This window comes from Lissotriton vulgaris, chromosome 8 (assembly GCF_964263255.1).
Source record: "Lissotriton vulgaris chromosome 8, aLisVul1.2, whole genome shotgun sequence".
Lineage (NCBI taxonomy): Eukaryota > Metazoa > Chordata > Amphibia > Caudata > Salamandridae > Lissotriton > Lissotriton vulgaris.
Window position 1 is genome coordinate 111,891,876 of NC_141696.1, and position 23,570 is coordinate 111,915,445.

The 23,570-nt window shown below is 45.8% G+C and overlaps 1 protein-coding gene across 1 annotated transcript in view; it reads right to left on the reverse strand.

Annotated features, from left to right (window-relative positions):
* The window catches only part of CLPB (ClpB family mitochondrial disaggregase), a 1,391,731-nt gene that overhangs the window by 772,887 nt on the left and 595,274 nt on the right, over positions 1 to 23,570 (reverse strand). Inside the window, exon 6 of the mRNA XM_086933782.1 lies at positions 1,009 to 1,106. Within this exon, the coding sequence (XP_086789908.1) occupies positions 1,009 to 1,106 (98 nt within the window). The remainder of the gene's footprint in view (positions 1 to 1,008; positions 1,107 to 23,570) is intronic.

Here is a 23,570-nt window from a genome sequence, read left to right on the forward strand (position 1 = left end):
TTTGGTGTGGAAGTACACCACTAATGAAAGGCCAAGCTCTGGTGTGGAAGTACACCACTACAGAAAAGGAGAGGCTCGGGTGTGGAAGTACACCACTAATGAAAGGCCAAGCTCTGGTGAGGAAGTACACCACTGATAAAAAGGACAAGCTCTGGTGTGGAAGTACACCACTAATGAAAGGCCAAGCTCTGGTGTGGAAGTACACCACTAATGAAAGGCCAAGCTCTGGTGTGGAAGTACACCACTAATGAAAAGGACAGGCTCGGGTGTGGAAGTACACTACTAATGAAAGGCCAAGCTCTGGTGTGGAAGTACACCACTAATGAAAGGCCAAGCTCTGCTGTGGAATTACACCACTAATGAAAAGGACAGGCTCGGGTGTGGAAGTACACCACTAATGAGGGCCAAGCTCTGGTGTGGAAGTACACCACCAATGAAAGGCCAAGCTCTGCTGTGGAATTACACCACTAATGAAAAGGACAGGCTCGGTGTGGAAGTACACCACCAATGAAAGGCCAAGCTCTGGTGTGGAAGTACACCACTAACGAAAGGCCAAGCTCTGCTGTGGAATTACACCACGAATGAAAAGGACAGGCTCGGGTGTGGAAGTACACCACTAATGAAAAGGACAGGCTCAGGTGTGGAAGTACACCACTAATGAAAAGGACAGGCTCGGTTGTGGAATTACACCACTAATGAAAAGGACAGGCTTGGGTATGGAACCGCACCTCAGATAAAGAGAACATGATCGGTTCTGGTAGTGCACCAATCATGAAAGAGGACAAGCTCTCTCCAGGAAGTGCACAACCAATGAACAGGACAGGTTCAGGCGTGGAAGTACACTGTGGATGAAAAAGGGCAGACTCTGTCGTGGGAGTGCAGAGCTGATGAAAGTAAAAAGATTCCTGTGTGGAAACGAACAGCTGATGAAAGTGGACAGGCTCTATTATGGAAGTGCTCAAGCGAAGACGAGGACAGGCTGGTGTCACAGGAGGAGGGCAGACTTACCTTGGTTTCCCAGGTGTGGAGGAGCTGTTTGACCTCTCCCTCTCGGGCGTAGTCCACGGGGCTGTGCCCCATCTCATTCTGCTGCAGCGGGCTGGCACCTGAGGAGACACGTGAGGGGAGAGGGAATTAATGCACAATCCACAGCCCTTCGCAACCTAACCAGCACCCCGTGACCTCTGCCCACTAGGTCCTAAGGCACAGCCAAGAACCTGCCATGGCCCGAGGGCTTGGGCGCGAGACAATCAATACATTCACTGTCAGTATCAAAACTGGGCATGACCAGCTCGGCAGCAATTTAACTAATTTAATTGCTTTTAAAGAACTACTGTAGATGCACATTTTTTACTGCAATTACAATTTTTTACTTAGAATCAAAAATGTAAACAATGATTCTTTCAACTTTGATAAAAAAAAGCAGCCTATCAATCGGACGACAAAGCACACATTTTTATGAATATTTGTTGCTATGCATGCCAGCTTTGGGGCACCGAATACATGAGGCCAGATGAGTCCCCTCATGTGTTCTACCGTCCACAGCTTCTCCCCATAGTGCCCATATAGGCAACTCGCCTCCCAACATGGAGACATATCATGCACAGAAATAAAGAACCACATGAGACTTGTTTGTAGGAAAACATTTTGCTGCAGGTTTATTTCATACAAGAATTGCAGAAGACTAGAGTGAAGGTGGAGACAGAATTACTCTGAATCCAGAAAGCTAGATTATAGAGAGGCGATTAAACTCTACAAATCTGGAATTAAAGCTGCCCAAGTTGCCTTCTATGAGGTGAAAATTAACTCTGCCGCAAACTCCCCCAAAGAAATCTTCCAAATTGCTAAAACTCTTTCCAACCTGCCCCAGAAACAACAAACATCAGAGAGGGCGCTTATGCGATGTAACAACTTAGCGGATTTTTTTCAACAGAAAATTCAAAATATTTATATGTTTTTTCCAGCCTCCCGATTGTATAACCCGATCCCCATATCTCAGGACTACTTCCTGAAACTCAAGTTTCATTAAGGCAATTCCCTCTTCTGGACCCAGCCTCACTGGATTTGATCATGGCTCAAGTAACCTCAGGTGCTCCCACTGGTCCTGACCCCCCATCAGTCCCTTAAATTATTTGCCAATATCATCCGCCCAGCAATCCTTGATCTTGTAAACTCATCTATTCTTTCTGGTACAGTCCCCCTTACCTGGAAATATGCTCTAGTTAAGGCCCTTCTTAAGAAACCTAACCTTGACCAGTCTAACTTAGCCAACTATTGTCCAATTTCTCTCCTTCGCTGGCTGAGCAAGGTGCTTGAAAAACACAAACACCGTTGGTAGAGGACTTAGAATCTAACAATCTTCTCCATTACTACCAAACGGGCTTTGGCCTTCAGCTAAGGACTGAGACTGCTCTCCTTGCGGTAACTGAAGTAGCGAGGAGGATACTGGACCAAGGAGGCACTGCTGCAATTATCCTCCTTAACCTCAGTGCCGCCTTCGACACCGTCAATCATAACACCTTGATCTTCTGACTTAAGAGCTTAGGAGTGACCGGCACTGCACTAACATGGCTCCAGTCCTTTCTCAGCGACCGCTTCTTTCAGGTGTTTGAAGGAGATGCTGCTTCCAACCGGTTGCCTCTTAGTTGTGGGGTGCCTCAGGGCTCCTCCCTGAGCCCCACGCTATTTAACATCTATATGAGACCCCTGGTGGAGATTGTCCATCCATTTGGCATGAAGATCATCACCTATGCAGATGTCACGCAGCTCGTGGTGGCATTAAACCACCCCAAGAGGTCATCTAGCACCCTAGGTCCTTGCCTAGAGGAGGTTGCCAAATGGATGGAACTCTCTTGCCTCAAGCTCAAAGGGAATAAGACTGAGCTCATGCTCCGTGGCAACTCTCCCACCTTCAACCCTGCTCTGCTCACGCCTTTTTAGGGTTGGATGTGTCCAGACAAGCCTCCGGTTGCTCAGGCTTACAACCACCCGAAGGACTAGCGGGGCGCCGTCGTTTTCCTCCAAGGGTTCTGCCGTAAAGACTCCTGGGGTTGTTTGGCTTCTGCACCCCTATTGTACAAGTTGATATTGTGACCAACACCATACCCTCATCTTGATCCACTGACCTCTTATGTGCAGGAGGACAACGGGCCAGGACTAGGACCCCTTGGGGAATTTAAAGCAGCTCTCTTTGTAACCACAGATCTATGTGATACAATTCATTGCGCACTGTGTGCAAATTTGTGCATTTCTATTGGGGGTTGATTAAGCCCTTGGTTGCCCCCATTGCTTGGATGATCCCAATTATCAGGATTGAGGCTGATTACCAAGTGCCACGCCAGCAAGTGAATATGTAGACAAGGATAGAATTTAAGCTGTGTCATGTCCTTATGAGGACGCCCGGTGAGCCTCCTTACCTAAGCCAAGACAAAGGTGGATCTAACCACAGAAGGAAAAGCCTGAGGTCCCTTCATGGTACTCCTATTATTCTGCTACATTCCTTGTCCTAATTCCCACTGAAACCTTCAGTCTGATTGCGATTACGGATGCTGTGTCGCCATGCTGTTGTCCCCCACCCCGGTATATGCAGCCCAACAACAGCTTTTGCTAAAGATATCCCAGAGTGTCAAAAAGGTTAGCCAATTCTTTTGGATTTGAGGACATGGAGTAAAACATATGAGCAAATATATACTTGCACCTTCTTAAATATGAATGAAAACCTATGCCAGCCTAAAAAAAAGAAGGGATACAATCCAGAGAGCCCCCACAAGTATAGAAGGACAATTTACACTAAAACCTAAGAGGCTTTGAATGGTAGTTGATAGCACAGGTTCTCTTACGGTCTGTAATCATTCCCTTCCGATAGTTAACTCTGAAACCTGTGGAATTTGCCTCTTTCACATCTACTGCTGGGACATACTTTTGTCTGTAGACATACGTATTCTGCATGATTCACTCCTCCAGTCCACAAAGTGTTAAAATAAAATATATGTTTACCATGAATGTCCTGGCTCTACCAGGGGGCTCTGTCTGCCCCTGCAGCTTTTCCTTTAGTCCAAGGGAAGCAGCATTCAGCCTCCCAAAGACCATGTAGATTCGCTTGATTGAAGGAGGCATCTGAAAATGTGGCTCACAAGGAGGATTAGTGTCAAGATCATCCTTGTCATAAGGCGCAAAAGAGCAATGGGAGGGGGAATGGTCAGCATCTATTCTTCAAATCATGTGATAGTCCCTGGCATGTCCACTCCTCATGTCTTGGGGTGTCATGACCTGCACGGGTAGTGAAGAGAAGGGCATGCAGAGTGGCCCATACAGAGATGATGCTCTCTCGACTGCCTACAGAGTATTACCCACTACCAGTCGAAGGTCAGAAATGTTGCTGCCTCTTATTGCATGGATACAAAAACATAATTCATTTGGGGGTATTCATCCCAAGAAAGGACTTCCAATGCAAACTGACCTTTCAACTCAGACCCAGGGCATCCTGCTGCACGTCTCGGTATCCTAAATGAAAGAGTTATCATCAACAGTGTAAAACTCCCCAGCCCGAACAAGCCTATCTGCACTGCGTAGAGTAAAATCCTAGAGAGATTCGCCTGCTCTGTAGCAATCGGGGTAAGCGTGGCATTACCCCGTTCATGGTTTACACCAGTGACCATAACTGAAAGGATTGCGGGGTAATGACCGAGAAGGTGGGTGCCAGCTCGAACCCTGTCCGCGGTGCAGCACAGAAGGAGCCCCTGGCACTGAGCTGTGCCCAGGCCGGAGACCCACAGGCTCGGGTGAGAAAGGCAGCCCAGGCGGCCGCTCCTGCACTCGGCTGTGTACCGCAGCAGCCTCCCTATCTCTCCAAATAATGACACCCCTTAGGCAAGACATCCATTTTCCTTTCCAAAGGGCAGTTTTGTACCGATCGAAGATGTCTATCCAATATTAGCCTAATCCCCTGTTAATGGCGCGGATGACTTGACTAATTGCGGCAATAATTGATAGAACCTGACTTGCACCCCGGATCGATGGCAGCGCGAGTACAAGGAGCAATAAAATATTAGACTTTAATAAATAACTGTGTCACTCCGCCTGCTAACTGCGCCGCTGAAGCCCTTTGCTCCCAGAAGTGGCGGCTGGTACATAAAGGCCTCCCCCGCTCCTGGGCAGCTGGCCTTGGATTAAAGCCCAGTGGCCGGAGCCGGAGGGCCCGAGGGACTGAAGCCTTCGGACCTCCTGAGAGCCTCACCATTTGTCACCTCGCGATGCCCGTCCCCACCGAGGGACTGGCACCTGGGCAGCACCCCGGGCTACCCGCGCACCCCCAGCAGCCTCCACCTCACAAGATTTGATAAATAGCTCGACAGGCCGCCTCTCTCCGTGCAGCAATGCAGCGGGCACAGATGTGGAAGGTCATTCACTGGGGAAATATGTTTTTGTCAGGGCTATTGAAAAAAAGTTTAGTGTGGCGACAGGCTTCCATTTTTCAAATGTTATTAACTCCTCGCGCTTAACAATTTGTCTTCGATTCCTTCGGATCCTCAATGTGTCAATAGGGCTCATTCGGCCTGGCATCGGAGGCCGGGCTGGGCGCATGTGCCTTTTAGAGCGCTGGGGTGGGCCTTGTGGTCAGTGGTCGAGATCGGCAGGGCACGGCGTGCCCCTACTTCTTTAATTCTACGGATTCTATTCCCCATCTTTTATATTTTGAAAATGCGTCCTAGGACGCAAGAAACCGCCATCGCCTATAAATAAAGCTCGGCGTTCGTGGCGTTCGTGATGGCGAGGCTGAGAAGTAACAGGACTCTGTCTTTTATTCTTGCCCAGAGAAGACAAAGACAGTGTCCACTTCCGCTCTGCGCTTCAGCTGCCCCCACCAACTCTTTCCTTCTCCACTTCTTCCCTCTCTTTCTGTCTAGAAGTTCTTCTCTTACTGAAAACCGTGACTTTAAGACAGGGTTCTCACTCTCTTTCCTCGCGTTTCTTTTACTTGCTTCCTTGTGAAATGGATCCAAAAAAGAAAAATACTTTTCCAGGAAATGTCGTATTTTTCTGACATTTTAATTCCAAAGTGCAGTATCGGGGGTTAAAGGTTAAAAATATGAAAAATAACTAAATAAAGTAACACAGAGGTAGCAAACTGGCTAGATTTATTTTATTGAGCGACGATTGACCCTCGCGGTAGGTCGCTTACCGGCAGCTACAGCGCCTCCTCAGCCTGCCAGCCAGCAGCCTCCTCAGCCTGCCGCCTTCTCCTGCACCCCCCCCCCCCCCGTGTGCCAGCAGCCCCTGACCCCGCGCCACCGATTTTTCCGCAGCTGAACCCTGCCGTTTTTTCCCCCCACTGACTCCCACTGCGGCCCCGCCCCCCGTGCCCATTGGCAGCCTGCCTTCCCGCCTCCCAGCTGACCCCAGTTAAAGGGAGGCTGCTGCGCGACGGAGACAGCGACCCTTGACCCTCGGGTAGGTCGCTTCCCCGCCGCTACAGCGCCTCCTCAGCCTGCCAGCCGCCTCCTCAGCCTGCCAGCCTTCTCCTGCACCCCTGTGTGCCAGCAGCCCGACCCCGTGCCACCGATTTTCCCGCCACTGAACCCCGCGGTTTTTTCCCGCCACTGACCCCCCCCTGCGGCCTCGCCCCCATGCCCATTGGCAGCCTGCCCTCCTGCCTCCCAGCTGACCCCTCCTCCCCCTCCCACTTATGGAGACCGCGCCAAAAGGCAAGCCCGCCTGCGCCCGTCCGTGCCTGGACCGCGCCCAGCGCCAGGACCCCTGGCCCTCGAAGATGCCCACCACCCTCAACGCACTCAAACCCGACCGGAAACCCGCCTGCTACCGAGCCACACCGAAACGCACCCACGGACCCTTCACCTGCCAAGCCTGCAAGTTCACCTGCCTCCGGACCATCACCGCACCCGAAATGCCAGGCACCAGCAACAACCACCTCAAGTGCATCCTGCTCAACACCCGCTCCGTCCACAGACACGCCGTCGAACTCTGGAACCTGCTCGACTCAACATCTCCAGACGTCGCCTTCCTCACGGAAACATGGATGAACGCCTCCTCAGCACCCGACATCACCATCCCGGACGGATACAAGATCACCCAGAAGGACCGCGTCAAAATATACTCAATCTGAAGATCAGCCCCAGACACCAATTTCACTGAAGGGGTTTTTACTTGATGAAATACTAAGTCCTGATGATGGTCTTATAAAATTCAGGAGAAAAGACCGAAACGACGACCAAAGTCATCAACTCCTCAGCTTTCACGCATTGAAGGACACCTCTATACATCAGTTGTTTTTGGTCTTCTTCATCGAAGTTCTTTTAGGAGCTGATGAAATGTTATGAATTGATGAGTGAATATAGATACACTGCTTTTCATGACCTTGATTCAAAGTTTTGTTCTATTGTTTGTCCCCATGATTTGTTCTTTGTGATTTACTCAAATACAATTCATTTTAAACATAACTTCTCTTGGCTGTGTGCTTCTTCTCTTTCTTTTGCTCTACTTGTTACTAGATTGAATATACTCCTTCTAAAGAAATTGTGCAACAAATGTCTAAGTAATCCTGTGGATACACTGGGCTTAATTATTCAATGAGCCCATGACTCAAACGCACTGAATTATATTTTTTAATAAACTAAAAAACAAAATCCCTTGTAGCCACCCTTTACATAAACTAACCATTGCCCAAGCCTACAAGGGTTTATTGGGTTTCCCCACTTCCTAAAGAGACTTTGGGTGGAGGCATTATGTTTGCAGGTATATTATGGTTATAAAAGTGCTTGATGCCTCCTTCCTGCCCTCCAGTAATTTTTCGGCAACAATAAAAATGTCATGATGAAACTGATGATTAATGTTCTTCCTAGAGAGAGATCAGAATTTTGTCAAGTAGAAGTTTTGACTCATGGAAAGGTAGCTCAGAGGGTTAAGTGCCTGCTGCAAAGAACATGTACCATGCAGAATACAAAGTGCACATAACGTAAATAGGTCAGTAGGATACTGCTTTTGTCAGAGAGGTCCTTTTGTTACTTGCAGTTTATAAGTTAAAATCCTAACATAGAACAGTGAGCTATTAACTGTCATCTAAGAGCTGCATACAAACTGCAAGGTATAGACTAGTGCTTTACGCTTCCCCCCTCCCCCCCGTCTTTGATTATCCTAATGTTGCAAAAAGTGTTCTTTTGGACAGGTATCAAATTCTGATTATTAAAGAGAACCCCCAACCATGGTATTACGTTTTAAATTCTGAGTTTGCGTTTCTCCAGACCTATCACTATTAAACTATACGGCCAACTAGTATGGTTGTCATGTGACTCTTACACCTTGTAGTCCTTAGTCTTATGTAACATTTTCTATACAGTGATTTACACACATATTGATTGAATGTGTGTGATGTAAAGTGCTCCGATGCCCTACAATGGTATGAGTGGCATTGTAAATCAAATCAAATGCATCACAGAGAGAGTGTGGTTATGGAGACATGAGGGGCACTATAAAAGGGTGGTAGTGAGGATTCCATGACAGAGGTGGTCATTGGAGGGCACTAACAAACATTAATGCACAGGGCACCAACAGTGCCAGGGCCGGCCCTGCCCTTGAAATCAGTCTGCCTCACCCATAGGTACCTCCTTTGGCCTTGTTTCAGCAGTAGTAGCTGCAACTCACCAGGGTTTGGCAATGCAGGATTTGCACGCACACCAAACTAACTATGCAAACTTCAGGGTCTCTCTGCTTCATTCACAAGCACTTTTAACATGTGCTGCCTGCTGTGGGGCCACTGGAATTAATTATGCAGAAAAGGAGGACAGAATTATGCCGCAGTGTTGACTAAATTATGCATTAAAAAAAGGGCTGCGGTGTAATTCAGAATATTTTCTGATATTTTATTATTTTGACATGTGTACACATGCTAACAGTCTCTGGATAGTTTTGCCCTATTAGTACCAGTGTAACATACAAATACAGCAGTGAGAAAGGTGATCAGTCAACCTTTGCAATAGGCCTTCCACTCCGCAGCAACACGTCACATTTGTTATTACCTTTTGATACGTTTGAGCTACAAAATGTATTAGTTTAAATGGTCAGATCATGCAGCAGATCTTGCATTATGAGGCAAATATGGCAGAGCCATCATTATATAGAAAACACTTGCAGACTAGGATATTTTGCCATTCATGTTTTAACTGCTGTTGTGGCAAAAGGGAGAAGGGCTGATGACAGAAACTCCATGGCTCGGAGACAAATGTCTTGTCCTTCCACATTTTATCGTATTTGAAACATTCTGTGATTAGAAGCATATCTCACTTTGTGAATGTACTTTAATGTCAATAACACATTATAACCTTAAATAATCATGTCTATCCATTGGTTGATTAAACTGGGCAGTGAAATGTTAAACCGATACTAAAAATTGAGATGTTTGCGCATTCTGGCCATACCTCTGACTCCGCCCACTGATCCAATTCTTGGGTTATTCCCGCCCTCTGATTCTCCACCCACAGTTCCCCTACTTTCCCCCCCCCCACACTTCGACCACAGGCCTTGGTTCATCACCGTTGCTGCTGGTAGTAACGGGCCTCGCTGTCTGTCTGCTATCTTTAAGGGCAGCCCCCGTGCACTCTAAGGGGCCTCGCTTTCTGTCCGCCATCTTTAAGGGCAGCCCCCGGGCACAGTAAGGGGCCTCGCTGGCTGTCCGCCATCTTTAAGGGCAGCCTCCAGCAGGGCACCAATCGCGTCCTTCTCTTCCGAAACTGCCACCGAGCATGAGATTGGCAGTTTCTCCACGTTCACGGAGGCTACATGCTTCTCAAGCCGGAGGCAGTACTTAGTAACAAGCATTTGCAACGCAATAAGTCCCACATTTACGCAAGTTTGAGCTATTGACATTGTAAATGACAATGCCTTTTATTTTAATTGTTAAAAGATAAATTAAAGGCATTGTCATTAACAATGTCAATAGCTTAAACTCGAGTAAATGTGAGACCTATTGAATTACAAATGCTTGTTTTGCCAGTATTCTGGTACTTGTAGTATGAGATTATTGAACCGTGCAGTAAAGGTGAGAGATTATTAAACAGTGCAGTAAAGGTGTGAGAATACTAAACCGTGTAGTATAGGGTAAGAGATTATTAAAGCGTGCAGTAAAGGTGAGAGATTATTAAACAGTGCAGTAAAGGTGTGAGATTATTAAACTATGCAGTAAAGGTGAGAGATTATTAAACAGTGCAGTAAAGGTGAGAGTATTAAAAAGTGCAGTACAGGTCTGGGATCATTAAGGTGTACAGTAAAGGTGTGTCACTATGATGAATATTGTATCAAAAGCAGAAAGCATAAAAATAAGAATTAAATATAGAGCCAACAAGTCTCATTGTAGCGCTTTCAGACACAGTAATGTAATGTAGTAAAAAGTAAATTACTAATCCATTGAGGGAAGAGGTTATTGCAACAGCACTGGGGTAATTGTGCCCAATCTGTGGGACTGGGCAGAGGACACGTGGTGGATTTACATGAAATCCTGCTGTAGGCCAGACATCTTCTCTGTACTCGCTGTCTGACATCATGTGTGCTCAGTTCAGTCTGGTACTTAGCCGAGTCTCGAGTACATTCCATGCGGTACCTTTGTAACTGAGAGTAGTCTAGCGAGCCTTTGTTACAGTCGACCCTGGTGCACCACTACCCTTTGCCGCCACCCCCGTTCCCAGTACTTCTGGTTACTTTGGAACTTGATGCGTCTCTAACGGATACAGGAGAGAAGAAAGGGTGACATTCATGCTTTTGGGAGTGACATATGAAAGTTAATTCACCAAATGCGCATGAAAATTCCCAATTCTGAGGTAACTTGGGTAAACTCAAATATTTTGGAAAAACGGCAGGCATCAGGAAGTAGATCAGATAGTGCAGCCACTTGGGGGCGCCTTACGGCGGCTGCCTTACTCTCCATTGATTCAGAAAAGGGGGTGTATAAGAATAAGTATAAGAATTGGCTTGGTAGTTTGGTTTGCCCTGTTCCCATCATGCACTGGGACAGGAACAGACTAATTTGCATGTAGCCAGGTTCTGAGCTGGGATGGTGCAGTGAGCTAAAAAACGGTAATGGATCAAGCCCTGATCTTTGGACTGGGTAAGAGAGGTCTGCTTAATTCAGACACTCTGTTCATCACCACCCCCTTTTCTGAATCGGTACTCTCCATTGGGCACAGCCTCTGGAGAAACGGAGGTCACGTGCCCTTCACTGTTCAGCTACAGAGACCTACATCTGCCTTTGGTGGAACAATTTCACAGGTTTTCCCCAGTGCAATATTTTATAATAGAAAACAGTGCAATTTACTTGGCGTTCGTGTTATTATCATAGATGGAAAAACAGATCCCATGGGTTACCAATAAAATGATCCCCTTGTGCTAATGAAGGAATCTGTAGCGTTTCTTTCACTAAACATAAAGTGGGGTTGGCGAAGATATGAAAACCTCACATTTTGCAGAACACATTGAACTACTACAAGTGTCATCTGCCTGCCTGTTTTTCCTTTGCCCAAAACAACGAAAATGCCATGCTGCTTCTTCCCCCTCCGCCTTCCTTTAAGACCCCCTCTCAGAGCTGCCACGTTTTCAGTTTCCTCAGCTGGCCGCCTCAGTCCCCGTTGACAGCTGCTTATATGCTGGCTGACTAAATGACATGATAAACAAACCATTCAGCTGGAACAAATAAACGAGCGCGGTGACCCTGAAGCGGGGACCGCGCTCAGTGATAACGTTTTTTTAAAAAAAACTAAAAAAAAACAAACGCGGTGTCCCAGAAAAGGGGCGCCACGCTCTGTCTTAAAGTTTCTAAAGAAAATAAATAAACCAAGCTAGGTGTCCCTGAAGTGGGAGCTGTGCTCAGCATGAACATACAAATAATAATAAGATTTCGCCATTGCCCGTATGAGAAAAAAAGTGCCCACAGATTAATTCAAGGAGACAGTGTAACGTGGCAAGGAAACGATCCAGTCCGGATGGGTGGGGCCAAAAGGAGGCAGGGCATTAACCAAGAAGCCTCATTTTCAATTGGAGGCCAGTGTTTAGCATAAATGATGACACCAGCCAATTAAAATGGTGGGCGACGCTTCAAGTCCCCTTCAGAAATATTATCGATTACAAGACACCTCGCAAAGCGAGGAGCGCATGTGAGCTCCAACGCTAGGCGAGTCCTAAAAATAATCATTTTACAAGAAAATGTGGGGCCAGGAGGCGCCCCAGGTAGCAAGCCCACGCACTGATTGATCAACGGTGTCGGACACCCCCTACCGAAACAATCAAATGCTCTTTTAAGTCATGTTTTATTATTAGCCTGCATCTTTTATTGACCTTGGAAGTATGAAATGCAGATGCTGTTCTGACAGAAATGAAATCTGTGACCTGCGTGATCAGAATTCGCAGAAGTGAAAACTATTTAGCATATCTGATGGCGTCACAGAAATTGATGTCAGAAAAAAGTTGACATCAATAACATTACGAGAAGTGATTTAAAAAAAAGGGTGCAATTCAAATAAAAGTAAAATAAATCAAATAACATGTAAATAGACTGATATGTAAGAAAAGTAATGGAGCAGAACTCTGTTGTGTATCAAGAGAAGAGGTCTGACGGCATGTCTCTTCTGTGGATTGTTTCCGGAAGCTCTTGGTAAATCAATGATGCTGGGCACACAGCAGCGCTCTTAATGGGCACATTTAAAGATTAGATTTGAGCCTTTCTCATGAGAAGCCATGTAATTGAAAGTGCCCACGGGTGCAATAGGCGTATGCACTTGTTTTTTCGCTCTCGGTACACTTTGGTATTACACAAGAGGCAACATGACCGCATGTTCCCTCTTTAACCCCTTCGATGCTGATGACGAGCTCAGCTCGTCATCAGCCACGGGTGACGTGTGCGGATGACGAGCTGAGCTCGTCATGTATCGCGGTTAATCGAAAACAGCCGCACAGCGCAAAAATCACTGCAGCAGCGATGCGGTTAAAACAGATAGGGCCTGTGCTTAATGTGCATCAGCTTAATCTCGGGGGTGTGTTCACTAACTGAAGGGGGTGTGCTCACATGCAAACAAGGGAGTCCTTTGCCTCTGCACCTGGGGCCACATTACGGATGACAAAGAGACCATGGGGGGAGGGTGTGGGGGGTCGCAGTGACTGTACTATAGAAAGCTGGCGCACAGTCAAGGCGCCTGAGGGTGCCCCTTAAAAGTGTGGAAATGTGGTTTTTGAGCCCTGTCCAGATGCCCCCTACCGGCAGTTGCAGTCACTTACTGCAGCCACCTACATGAGGATCTCTGCCCCCGCTCCTTGAAGTGCAGACCAGCTGCTGCCTGCACAGTGAAATTCAGACCCATGGCTTCAGACAGGTGGCCTGTCTATAACAAACGAGCTGTTCACAGTGCAGGGCTGGTTGACGCCGGAAAGCTGCATTTAACACGCGTTCCGTTACCATGCTTGCCTTTACCACACAAATGCAAAGGTATGTTTTTTAGGGCTGAGATCCGGGTTTTAGGGCTCAGGGTGGGGCGGTCCAGATACTTTTGAGGGCTGGTGGGGGGGTTTAGGGCTCAGGGCGTAGGGGCTGGGGTGCAAACTTTACCACGAGTATGCCTTTATCAATAATGCCTTTACAAACAAATTTGTGGTAAAGGCATTTGCGTTAAAGACGCGATAATGGTAAAGACATTGATGTTAAGGCATGCAATATAATCGCATGCATGGTTCTGTCATACAACCATTCACGCCTGTACTGGGAACAGCACATTTGCTGTGATCTGCGCGCTGCCCTAGTCTGCACCAAATGCACAGATTCAACTATCAGCTGCGGCAGAGACTGGGATAGTGCGCCGTATCCATATTGCAGTCCCTCATAAGAACCTGTTATGAATAAGAGTTCAGCGGTACAAAAGGGGGTGGTGATGGACGGAGCATCTGAACCAATCAAACACTCACACCCAGTCAACAGATCTGGGTTTAATCCATCACCGTACTTTAGCCCACTCTGCCACCCCAGTTCAGACATGGCCATATACAAATCAGTCTGACCCTGTGCCTCATGGGAACAGTCCAGCCCGAACTGCTAAGCCATGCCTTCCCTGGACCGGAAACAAGCTTCCGAGGACTGGTTTCTGGCATTACAGCCGTCTTCAGCCCGGCTTGCTTGAATCCAGTGGCAAAGTGAGCAAGGGACTCACGTCTGAGCATACCCTGCCAACTTATGGGGAACAAAGCAGTAAAAAAGGGGGTGGTGATGGACGGAGCATCTGAACCAATCAAACACTCACACCCAGTCAACAGATCTGGGTGTGAGTGTTTGATTGCTTCAGATGCTCCATCCATCACCACCCCCTTTTGTATCGCGATGAATAAGAGTTCAACCTAAGAGCTAAATGTCTGAGTTTCACTTGCAATCCCTGAGACTTGAGCTCTCTGTGAGATACACATTCAGAGAGGTAGCAGTGTTTTGTTGACTCAAAACATTCAACTTTTGTCAGATACAGCCCACGATACATAGTTGAAACAAGCACTTACAATGCAACGGTCTCGGCTTTGCAAAAGTTATAGCTATTGCCATTGTAAATGACAAACTTTTTATTTATGTGTTGGTTTTGAAAACAGATAAATAAATGGCATTGTCATTTACAATGCCAATAGCTTAATCTCTTGCAAATACGAGACCTATTGCATTTGGTCTTGTCTTTAGTAAAGTTTAAGCAATTCTGTTTGTAATTAGGTGGCTTTTTAGTTTTGCTTTTATTAGTGTTTTTTAAAGTCCCATGTACATAACATGCATATGTGTGCATCTATGTATATGTAAGTATGCATTAATATTGGTATTGATATAGAAATGCAGATGTTTATGTTTATATATGTATGTATATATAGATATATATATATATATATCAGGGGTGTGGTGATGGGACCATGCTTCTCCCCCAGCTATGCGTGTTTACACGTAGGCTGGTGGGAGGAGCGGAGTCTCGTCACCACACCCGGCTTTAATTGTGTCAAATACTGGATGCGATTTATTGATGACATGTTCTGTATATGGGAGGGTGATGAATCTAGTGCTAAAAATTTTGTCGATGCGTTAAATCTTAATCAAGACAATTTATTCTTTACCTCCAGCATCAGTAAAGTTAAATCAGAATTTCTTGATGTACATATTACAGTGAAGGATAATATTGTGGTCACATCCCTTTTCCGTAAACCCACTGCTGGCAATAGCATTTTGCATGCCAGCAGTGGATACCCCAAACATGTCATAGAAAATATCCCCTATGGGGAGTTGCTGCGTTTAAAAAGAATTAGCAGCACTCCTGAAATATTCGAACAAGGAGCTGAATCCATGCTGACAAGATTAAAAGCCAGGGGATATAGTAATGCAACACTACAAAGGGCCCTAACTTTGAGTCGCGAAAAATTTAGGGAATATTTGTTGCAGTCTGAGGTCCAAACGAAACCCAATGACAATGACATTCCTCGCCTGATTTTATCTTATAGTAGACAAGAAAGACCCAGCAAATCTATTATCAAACGACATTGGCCAATTCTAATGACTGATGGGTTTCTGAATGAAAAACTTCCTGAGATTCCAACTATCACATATAGAAAAGCCAAAAGTATGCACAACAGTTTGGTGAAATCAAGCCCTGAGCTGGGTGGTGGCAGCACCTGGCTCAAATCCAAAAATGGCTTTTATAAGTGCTCGACGTGTCAGGCTTGTAAATTCGGTATCAACACCACACACTCCAACACCCCCTTCAACAAGGTCAGAGAGTAATAGAGTGACTAGAGAGTCCTAAAAATGAATGTGTCCTTGTGTAATGTAACTGGTGCTCATGTAAAGCACCCCAATACTTTTGGGTCGAGTTCGTGCTGTATTAAACTACCCCCTCAAGAAGAGAACATTAAAGAAAATAAAAATTAACTTGGCATTTGCTCCAATTGCCCGTCTAGAGTTGTGTCGCATAAAATACGGACCATCTTCTTTCAACAGCCATAACCTTGTCAGGCAAACTAATATGCCTTCATAACTCTTCTTACTTCTAAGTTTAGAATCAAGAGGTATTGACTGACTTTAATATCAGAGGAAATTTTAACTGTCATAGCGACTATGCAATATATGTCCTGACGTGCACCTGTGGCCTTCGGTATATAGGCAGTACCAAATTACAGGTGCACGTCAGGATTTTGCAATACTTAAGAGCAATAGTCAACAACGACAGTACATATCCCTTAGCTCGCCACTTCAGATCTACTCACAACAATGATCTGAGTTGTCTTTCCTATTATGTTATCGACGCAGTGGCACCTCCCAGACGAGGAGGAGATAGAGAGAAGACCCTGAGAAGGAAGGAGACTCAATATATAGTGGAGTTGGACAGTAAATATCCGAATGGGCTCAACACCACAGAAGATTTGCATACTTTTCAGTAATATAACAAATGTACACGATACATGGTGTTAAGCTTCATTCTAAATGAATTGTTACATTTGTGTTTCCATCATTAGGGAAGATGTTATCAGAACTGTGCAAGTGAATAAAAGAGGAATGTTGTGCGATCCGGTGCATCACTGGAAAGCAGGTTACATGTAGGCAACCAAAAAGAATTAGAGCTGAACAGATTTAACCCAAAATAAAACAAATCAGACCACACAATGTAAATATTGTTTATAAATGTAATTGTTAGTATATGTATTTTATATGGTGTATTCACAATTTTTTTTCATGTATTTATACACTTTAGTTACAAGTATGTTTTGTCAAGTAATCAATAATGGGGTTTGAATTGTTGTATAGGGTGAAATTATTGTGTTTCACTGTATAAAGTAAGCTTCTTTCAGTTTGAGAGAGAAAGGTACCACGTTTAAATCACTAATTACTAAGTAACATGGGTCATGTAAGGTCTTTCTATTATTAGTAATTGAATTGGACATGATACATTTACATGCAGGGCATGAATCAGTAGTGAGACAGCAGGGGGGCACTACACAGTGAGATTTCAAAAGATGGAAAAAAGCTGACTTGTATATTTTGAGAAAGCCAGTTAGTGAATGAGCAATCAGTCCCAGTGGAATTACAATGCATTTTAAGCAGTAATGTGTAAATAGTTTTTTCTAAATTATTAATACTGACAGTATACATGAAATTGTGTGTATATAATGTAAATTTGTGTATATATATCTGTATTTATCATCATTATTTGATTAATGCAAGATTTGTCCGCAAGTATACATCTTGGTCCCACTGATTAACTACTATAGGTTAACCACAATGTTCCGATACTGCATTCATGCACAAATTAAATTATTTTGTTTGTTCCAAATTAGTTGTTCAAACATTATATCATGTCATTTAATGAACATCCTATGTTTTACATTGGCCTATACAGAAATAACCCTAGGTAACGTAAAGAATTTCTTTTATGTTTACTATTTGACCATGTGACACACTTGAGAGGTGGAGCATCACTAAAAAAAAGTATATATTATGTAAGCTGTTAGGGTGTACGGTGTGTGAACAAGAGTACTTGTTGCTCGAAACGCGTCGCCCGTTGAGAGGTATTGAATAAAATCTTACCTTGCCGACAGCCTGGGGTCCGTTTCTTCATTTCGCTGCAGCTGCGGAGGTGGTGAAGATTACCGGTATATATATATATATATATATATATATATATATATATATATATATATATATATACATATACAAATATCTACGCATATATATGCATGTTATGTTCTTGAAAGTTTGAAAACACTAATAAAGCTAAAGCTAAAAAGCCACCTGATTACAAACAGAAATGTTTTATGTGTAATAAAGATGAGACCTATTGCATTTTGTTCACTAGTGCTTTTAGGCAAAGAGTAAAGGTTTGGAGTAAGGTTAGGCTGTTTTTGCCGATCGAGTAGTAGAGAGTGAGTAGTACATAGTGAGTAGAGAGTACTAGAGAGTAATAGAGTGACTAGAGAGTCCTAAAAATGAATGTGTCCTTGTGTAATGTAACTGGTGCTCATGTAAAGCACCCCAATACTTTTGGGTCGAGTTCGTGCTGTATTAAACTACCCCATCAAGAAGAGAACGTTAAAGAAAATAAAAATTAACTTGGCATTTGTTCCAATTGCCCGTCTAGAGTTGTGTCGCATAAAATACGGACCATCTTCTTTCAACAGCCATAACCTTGTCAGGCAAACTAATATGCCTTCATAACTCTTCTTACTTCTAAGTTTAGAATCAAGAGGTATTGACTGACTTTAATATGGCAGTTGCTGTGAATGACTACGCCCACGGGGAGGATACGGTAAGACAACTAAGCACTTGTGCTTCGTCAGATACCACCGAAACTGCCATTGGCTACAAGAACACTCCATCAGAGATAAAGAGTGCCATAATTGGCCACAGATGTTCTAAGTCACAGGAAAAAGGCGGCAGCACTGACTCTAAAACGGCAGCCTAGGCACTAGCCACAGGCTGGGGAAAGCTGGCAGCCACCGGCTCCTTCCCTCCAGTCTTACCATTTGCGCACCTTCCCGATGGCCGCCATCACTTCCTTAACGTCATCTTTGGAACGGCTATGCGTCTCTGCTCTGCCAGAGTGCCCGGACATGGTGGTGCTGGTCCACTGCGACTTGTGACCCTCTACTTTTTCCCGGGGCAGTTCTGTGGCCTTCTCCGCTCGTCACTATCTCTCAATGCAGAGATGGGCGGAGCGACCTGAGGAAATAAGTATTGGAAGCTACAGTCATACTAGCACGAAGCCTGGCATGAGGTACCGCTCACAAACTCAAGGAGCGGTGGTGACATGGACACATACACAGATAGAATAAAATGTGCTGTCAGCCAGCTATTCTCACTTTTCAAGAAATTGGACCCAAGGCGACAGGGGTTACTTGGCAAGGAAGGGGCGGCTGGACAAAAGGCTGAGCTCAAATCTACCAGAGTATTGCTTGAAAATAAAACAACCCGAAATATTGAAACAAGTTCCCCCGGAAGTCCATGCACCGACCTGCCTAAATCACACACAACCAGCTAAAATATGAGGTGTCCGCGGGGCAGAGCACGAGGAGTCTGCAGGCCAAGCAAGTCCCTTCTTACCTCTCCCGGCTCCTTTCCAAATGAGTTCCCTTGCCAAAAAAATGTGAAATGTAATCCAGCCACAGGCAGCTTCTCAGCCAATCCCATCCTCTCGGAAGAGTTATTTTAAAACTTCAAACACCTCAACACTCCCTCTAGAGAGAAAACGGGACAGACAATATGGTGGTACGGAAAGGGGCAGAAAAACAACAGGAAGAACAATTGTTACTTACCTGTAAACAGGTGGTTCTCCAGTATTGGTGTCTTTCATAGATTCACATGCTTGAATATTCCCCGTCGTCGGAGTGGGAGTCCCACTGTAAATAAAATAGCAATAAATACTAAATATATATATAATATATAATAAATATATAAAGTACATAATAAGGATAAACCCAAAATATGCATAGAAGAAGCATAGGGTACCTAACCAAAAAATTCTACATAGGAATGCATGGGAATATAAAAGTTCCAACGCAGCCTATCCTTGTCATTATGTTAGTCCAAACTGCAGCCAATCAGGCGCCAGCAGCCCTCTAGAACCTTCTCCTCAGAGCTCAAGCCCTCAGATTTTCGTAGCACAAGAGTGACCACAGAGTCTATGAGGAGAAGAGAGCCTCTGAGGGGAGGAGGGAGGGTCGCATGTGAATCTATGAAAGACACCAATACTGGAGAACCACCTGTTTACAGGTAAGTAACAATTGTTCTTCTACAGTATTGGGGTGTCTTTCATAGATTCACATGCTTGAATATAGAATAGTTAGCAGTCCGTATCCCAACACAAAGTTTCCAGAATGCAATGTATAAGCAAAAGGTTGGAATCAACAGGTGTAATAACCCATGCCATAGAAGATATACAAATATATGTATACATAAAGAAGACATGAATAAACTGGAAACTATTAGGAGGAGGGTAGAATAGAGGCTCACCTTATTGAAAAAGATTACGGAGCACAGCTTGTCCAACTGCGGTATCTCCTTCAGCCATGGCACCCAGATTGTAGTGCTTTGTGAACGTGTGCCTGTTGGACCATGTGGCTGCTCTGCAAATCTGATGCAATGGGACTCCGGCAAAGAGTGCAGTCGAAGAGGCCATAGACCTGGTAGAGTGGGCCCGTACTGCAGTCTGTAAAGGCTTTCCCGCCTTCTGATGGCAGAAAGCAATCGCCGAAGCCACCCAGCGGGCTACTGTAGGTTTGGTGACTGGTCGCCCTTTTTGAAAGCGGCCATAGGCTACAAAGAGCTGATCCGATCTTCGGAACTGGGCTGTTCTGCTGATGTAGAACTTTAAACCTCGTCTAATGTCCAAAGAGTGCAAGCGTTGTTCCGCAGGAGATTGTGGGTTAGCAAAGAAAGACTTCAGTATAACAGGCTCATTAATATGGAAGTCTGAAGGCACTTTTGGAAGAAAAGTAGGGTTAGTGCGTAAAAGCACAGAATCCGGTTTAAACTGTAGAAATGGTGGTTTGATCGTGAATGCATGCATATCACTCACTCGACGTGAAGACGTCAAAGCAAGAAGAAGCGCGACCTTCCAGGTGACATACTTGAGGTCTGCTTTATGGATTGGTTCAAAAGGTGCAGTCATTAAAAGGACAATATTGAGGCGCCACTCGGGAGGGGGACGCCGAACTGGAGGAAAAGTTCGAAGAAGTCCCTTGAAAAATTGACGTACTAACCTGGATGAACATAGGGAGGCGGAGCCATCATGGCGGAAGCGTGATATTGCCGCCAGAAAAACTCTTAAAGTAGCATGAGACAAACCCGACTGAGCCAGTTGGAAAAAGAAAGGGAGGAGCTCAGCGGGCGTGGCACGCAAAGGATGCACTCCGGCATCAGCACACCAGTGGCAAAAGCGTTTCCATTTCAACTTATAGGTCTTTATAGTTGATGGAGCCCTGGCCTGAGCAAGGATGTCACGACACTCCTGAGGGATGGTTAGATGTGCAAATTCACAGTGTTCAGGTTCCAGGCTGATAAGCTCAGAGAAGAGGGGTCTGGATGGTAGATTTGACCCCTGTCCATGGAGAGAAGATCCATTCGAGGATGAAGAAGAATGGGTTTGCATTGAGACAGGAGGAGCAGCTCCGAGAACCACGCCTGTCGTGGCCACCTGGGAGCAATTAGAAGGATGTGGCAGGGTTCTCTCCGAATCTTCCAAAGTACTCGTGGCACCAGAGGGATCGGAGGAAAGGCGTAGGCGAAGAGATTCGACCAATCCATCAAAAGGGCATTGCCTTGGGATCCTTTGTGGGGATGCCAACTTGCGTAAGCGGGGCATTTGCGGTTCTCTGGAGCTGCGAAGAGGTCGATTTCCGGGAATCCCCAACGACGAAAGACCATATCGAGTGTTGGCTGGTGAAGTTCCCACTCGTGGTTGGATGATCGGGATCTGCTTAGGGAATCCGCCAGAAGGTTGGACAACCCCGGAAGATGAACTGCGGTGATTGTGATTTGATGATTGATGGACCAGTCCCAAATCGCCTCTGCTAGGCGGGATAACACCGGAGACTTCGTTCCGCCCTGCTTGTTTATGTAATGCATGCAGGTTGTGTTGTCTGTCTGTATGAGAACCGACTCCCCTTGCAGCACTGGTTGAAATGATTTCAGGGCCAAAAAGATAGCCATGAGCTCCAATTTGTTGATGTGCCAGGTCTTCTGGTGCAGAGTCCATTTCCCCTTGACGGAAAGGTCCTGGAGGTGAGCTCCCCAACCCTCCAGAGATGCGTCCGTCGTTAATGTCAGATCCGGGGTGCTGAACAGAAAGGACGTGCCTGCCGCAAGCTGATGTGGTTGTGCCCACCATCCGAGCGCTTTCTTCATGGGAATGGTGATGGTAACCTGATCGTTGAAGGAACCGGTGACTTGACGCCACTGTCCGTCCAGTGCCTGTTGAATAGGTCGTGCTCGTAGTCTGCAATGAGGGACAAGAGCGATGCACGACGAAGCCATCCCTAGAAAGGACTTCAACAAACGGACTGAAGTGCACCTCTTTGCCAGAAGTAGTGAAACTAACCGGAGAATCCTTTGCTGACGTTCCCGGGAGACAAACGCCTTTGCTAGTTTGGTGTCCAGCGTTGCTCCTAGGAAATCCTTGCAAGTTGTTGGCTGCAATTGAGATTTCTCCAGGTTGATGGACAGACCCAAGGAACAAAATACTGTCTGACAAATGGAAGTATGGTGCTGGAGTTGTGAGCGGGATTGCGATTTCAGGAGGCAGTCGTCGAGATATGGGAATATCTGGATGCCTTGGAGACGAAGAAAAGCCATGACCGGAGCCAACATTTTTGTAAAGACTCGGGGGGCCGACCAGAGGCCAAATGGAAGTACCTTGAATTAAAATGAAGGTGCCCCACCTTGAAGCGCACAAACTTTCGATTACCTGCGAGTATTGGGACACGGAAGTAGGCGTCTCGGAGATCGATGGTCGTCATGAAATCTCCGACAGAGAGTAAGCGCAAGATTTCTGTAAGCGTTAGCATACGGAAGGTCTGATCCTTGAGATAGTGATTGAGTGCTCTCAAGTCCAATATGGGTCTCCATTCTCTGTTTTTCTTGACGATAAGGAAAAAACAGGAATAAAACCCCTTCCCTCTCTGAGACTTTGGTACTACTTCCACCGCACCTTCCTGAATGAGAAGGTGAACTTGATGAAATAGTTCCTTGAGGTGCGGAGGTGGTGGTCCGGAAGGTGGCGTTGGAGGAGGTACCTCGACAAATTCCAATGCATGGCCTTTTTCCACAATGTCGAGTACCCAACGGTCCGTAGTAATGGAGGACCATTGAGAACCAAACAGAGAGATTTGCCCTCCAATTCTCAGTTCGACAGACAAGTCATTGACGTTTGTTGGAAGTTCCCCTGAAAGTGGGCTTTCCTCGATAGTTTCTGGCAGGTTGCTGACGGGAAGACTGTTGACGGTTTCCGGTGAAACGTTGGTTACCTTGGTTATAGGACCGATACTGACTGCTTCCTCCACGAAAAGTGGATGTAGTGCCACGTCCTCGAGCACCCCGAAAGGGCTGCTTCTTAAATTGAAGGGTACCCAAGGCACGTGCAGTGTCCGTGTCCTTTTTTATGGATTGCAGCGCTTCGTCAATATGCGCTCCAAATAGTGACTCGCCGTCATATGGCATATCCAGAATCTTTGTCTGAACTTCCTGTCGAAACGAAGTTGAGCGTAGCCAACCTTGTCGACGTAGGACGGCCGCTCCAGCGAGTTGGCGAAAACCAGTGCAGGCCACATCCACTGCACAATCAATGAGTTCCTCTGAAGTTCTTTCTCCTTCTTGCAGAATCTGCTGCGCTTCTGCCTTGGAAGCATCCGGAAGTAACGCCACATAGGCGGACATATCTGCCCAAGCCTGACGGTCATAACGACCTAAGATAGCCATAGCGTTAGCTACTCGAACCGTTGTAGAGGACATGGAGGAAAACTTACGCCCAATTGCATCTAGGCGACGGCCCTCTCGGTCTGGAGGAGCGGTGATAGTAGAC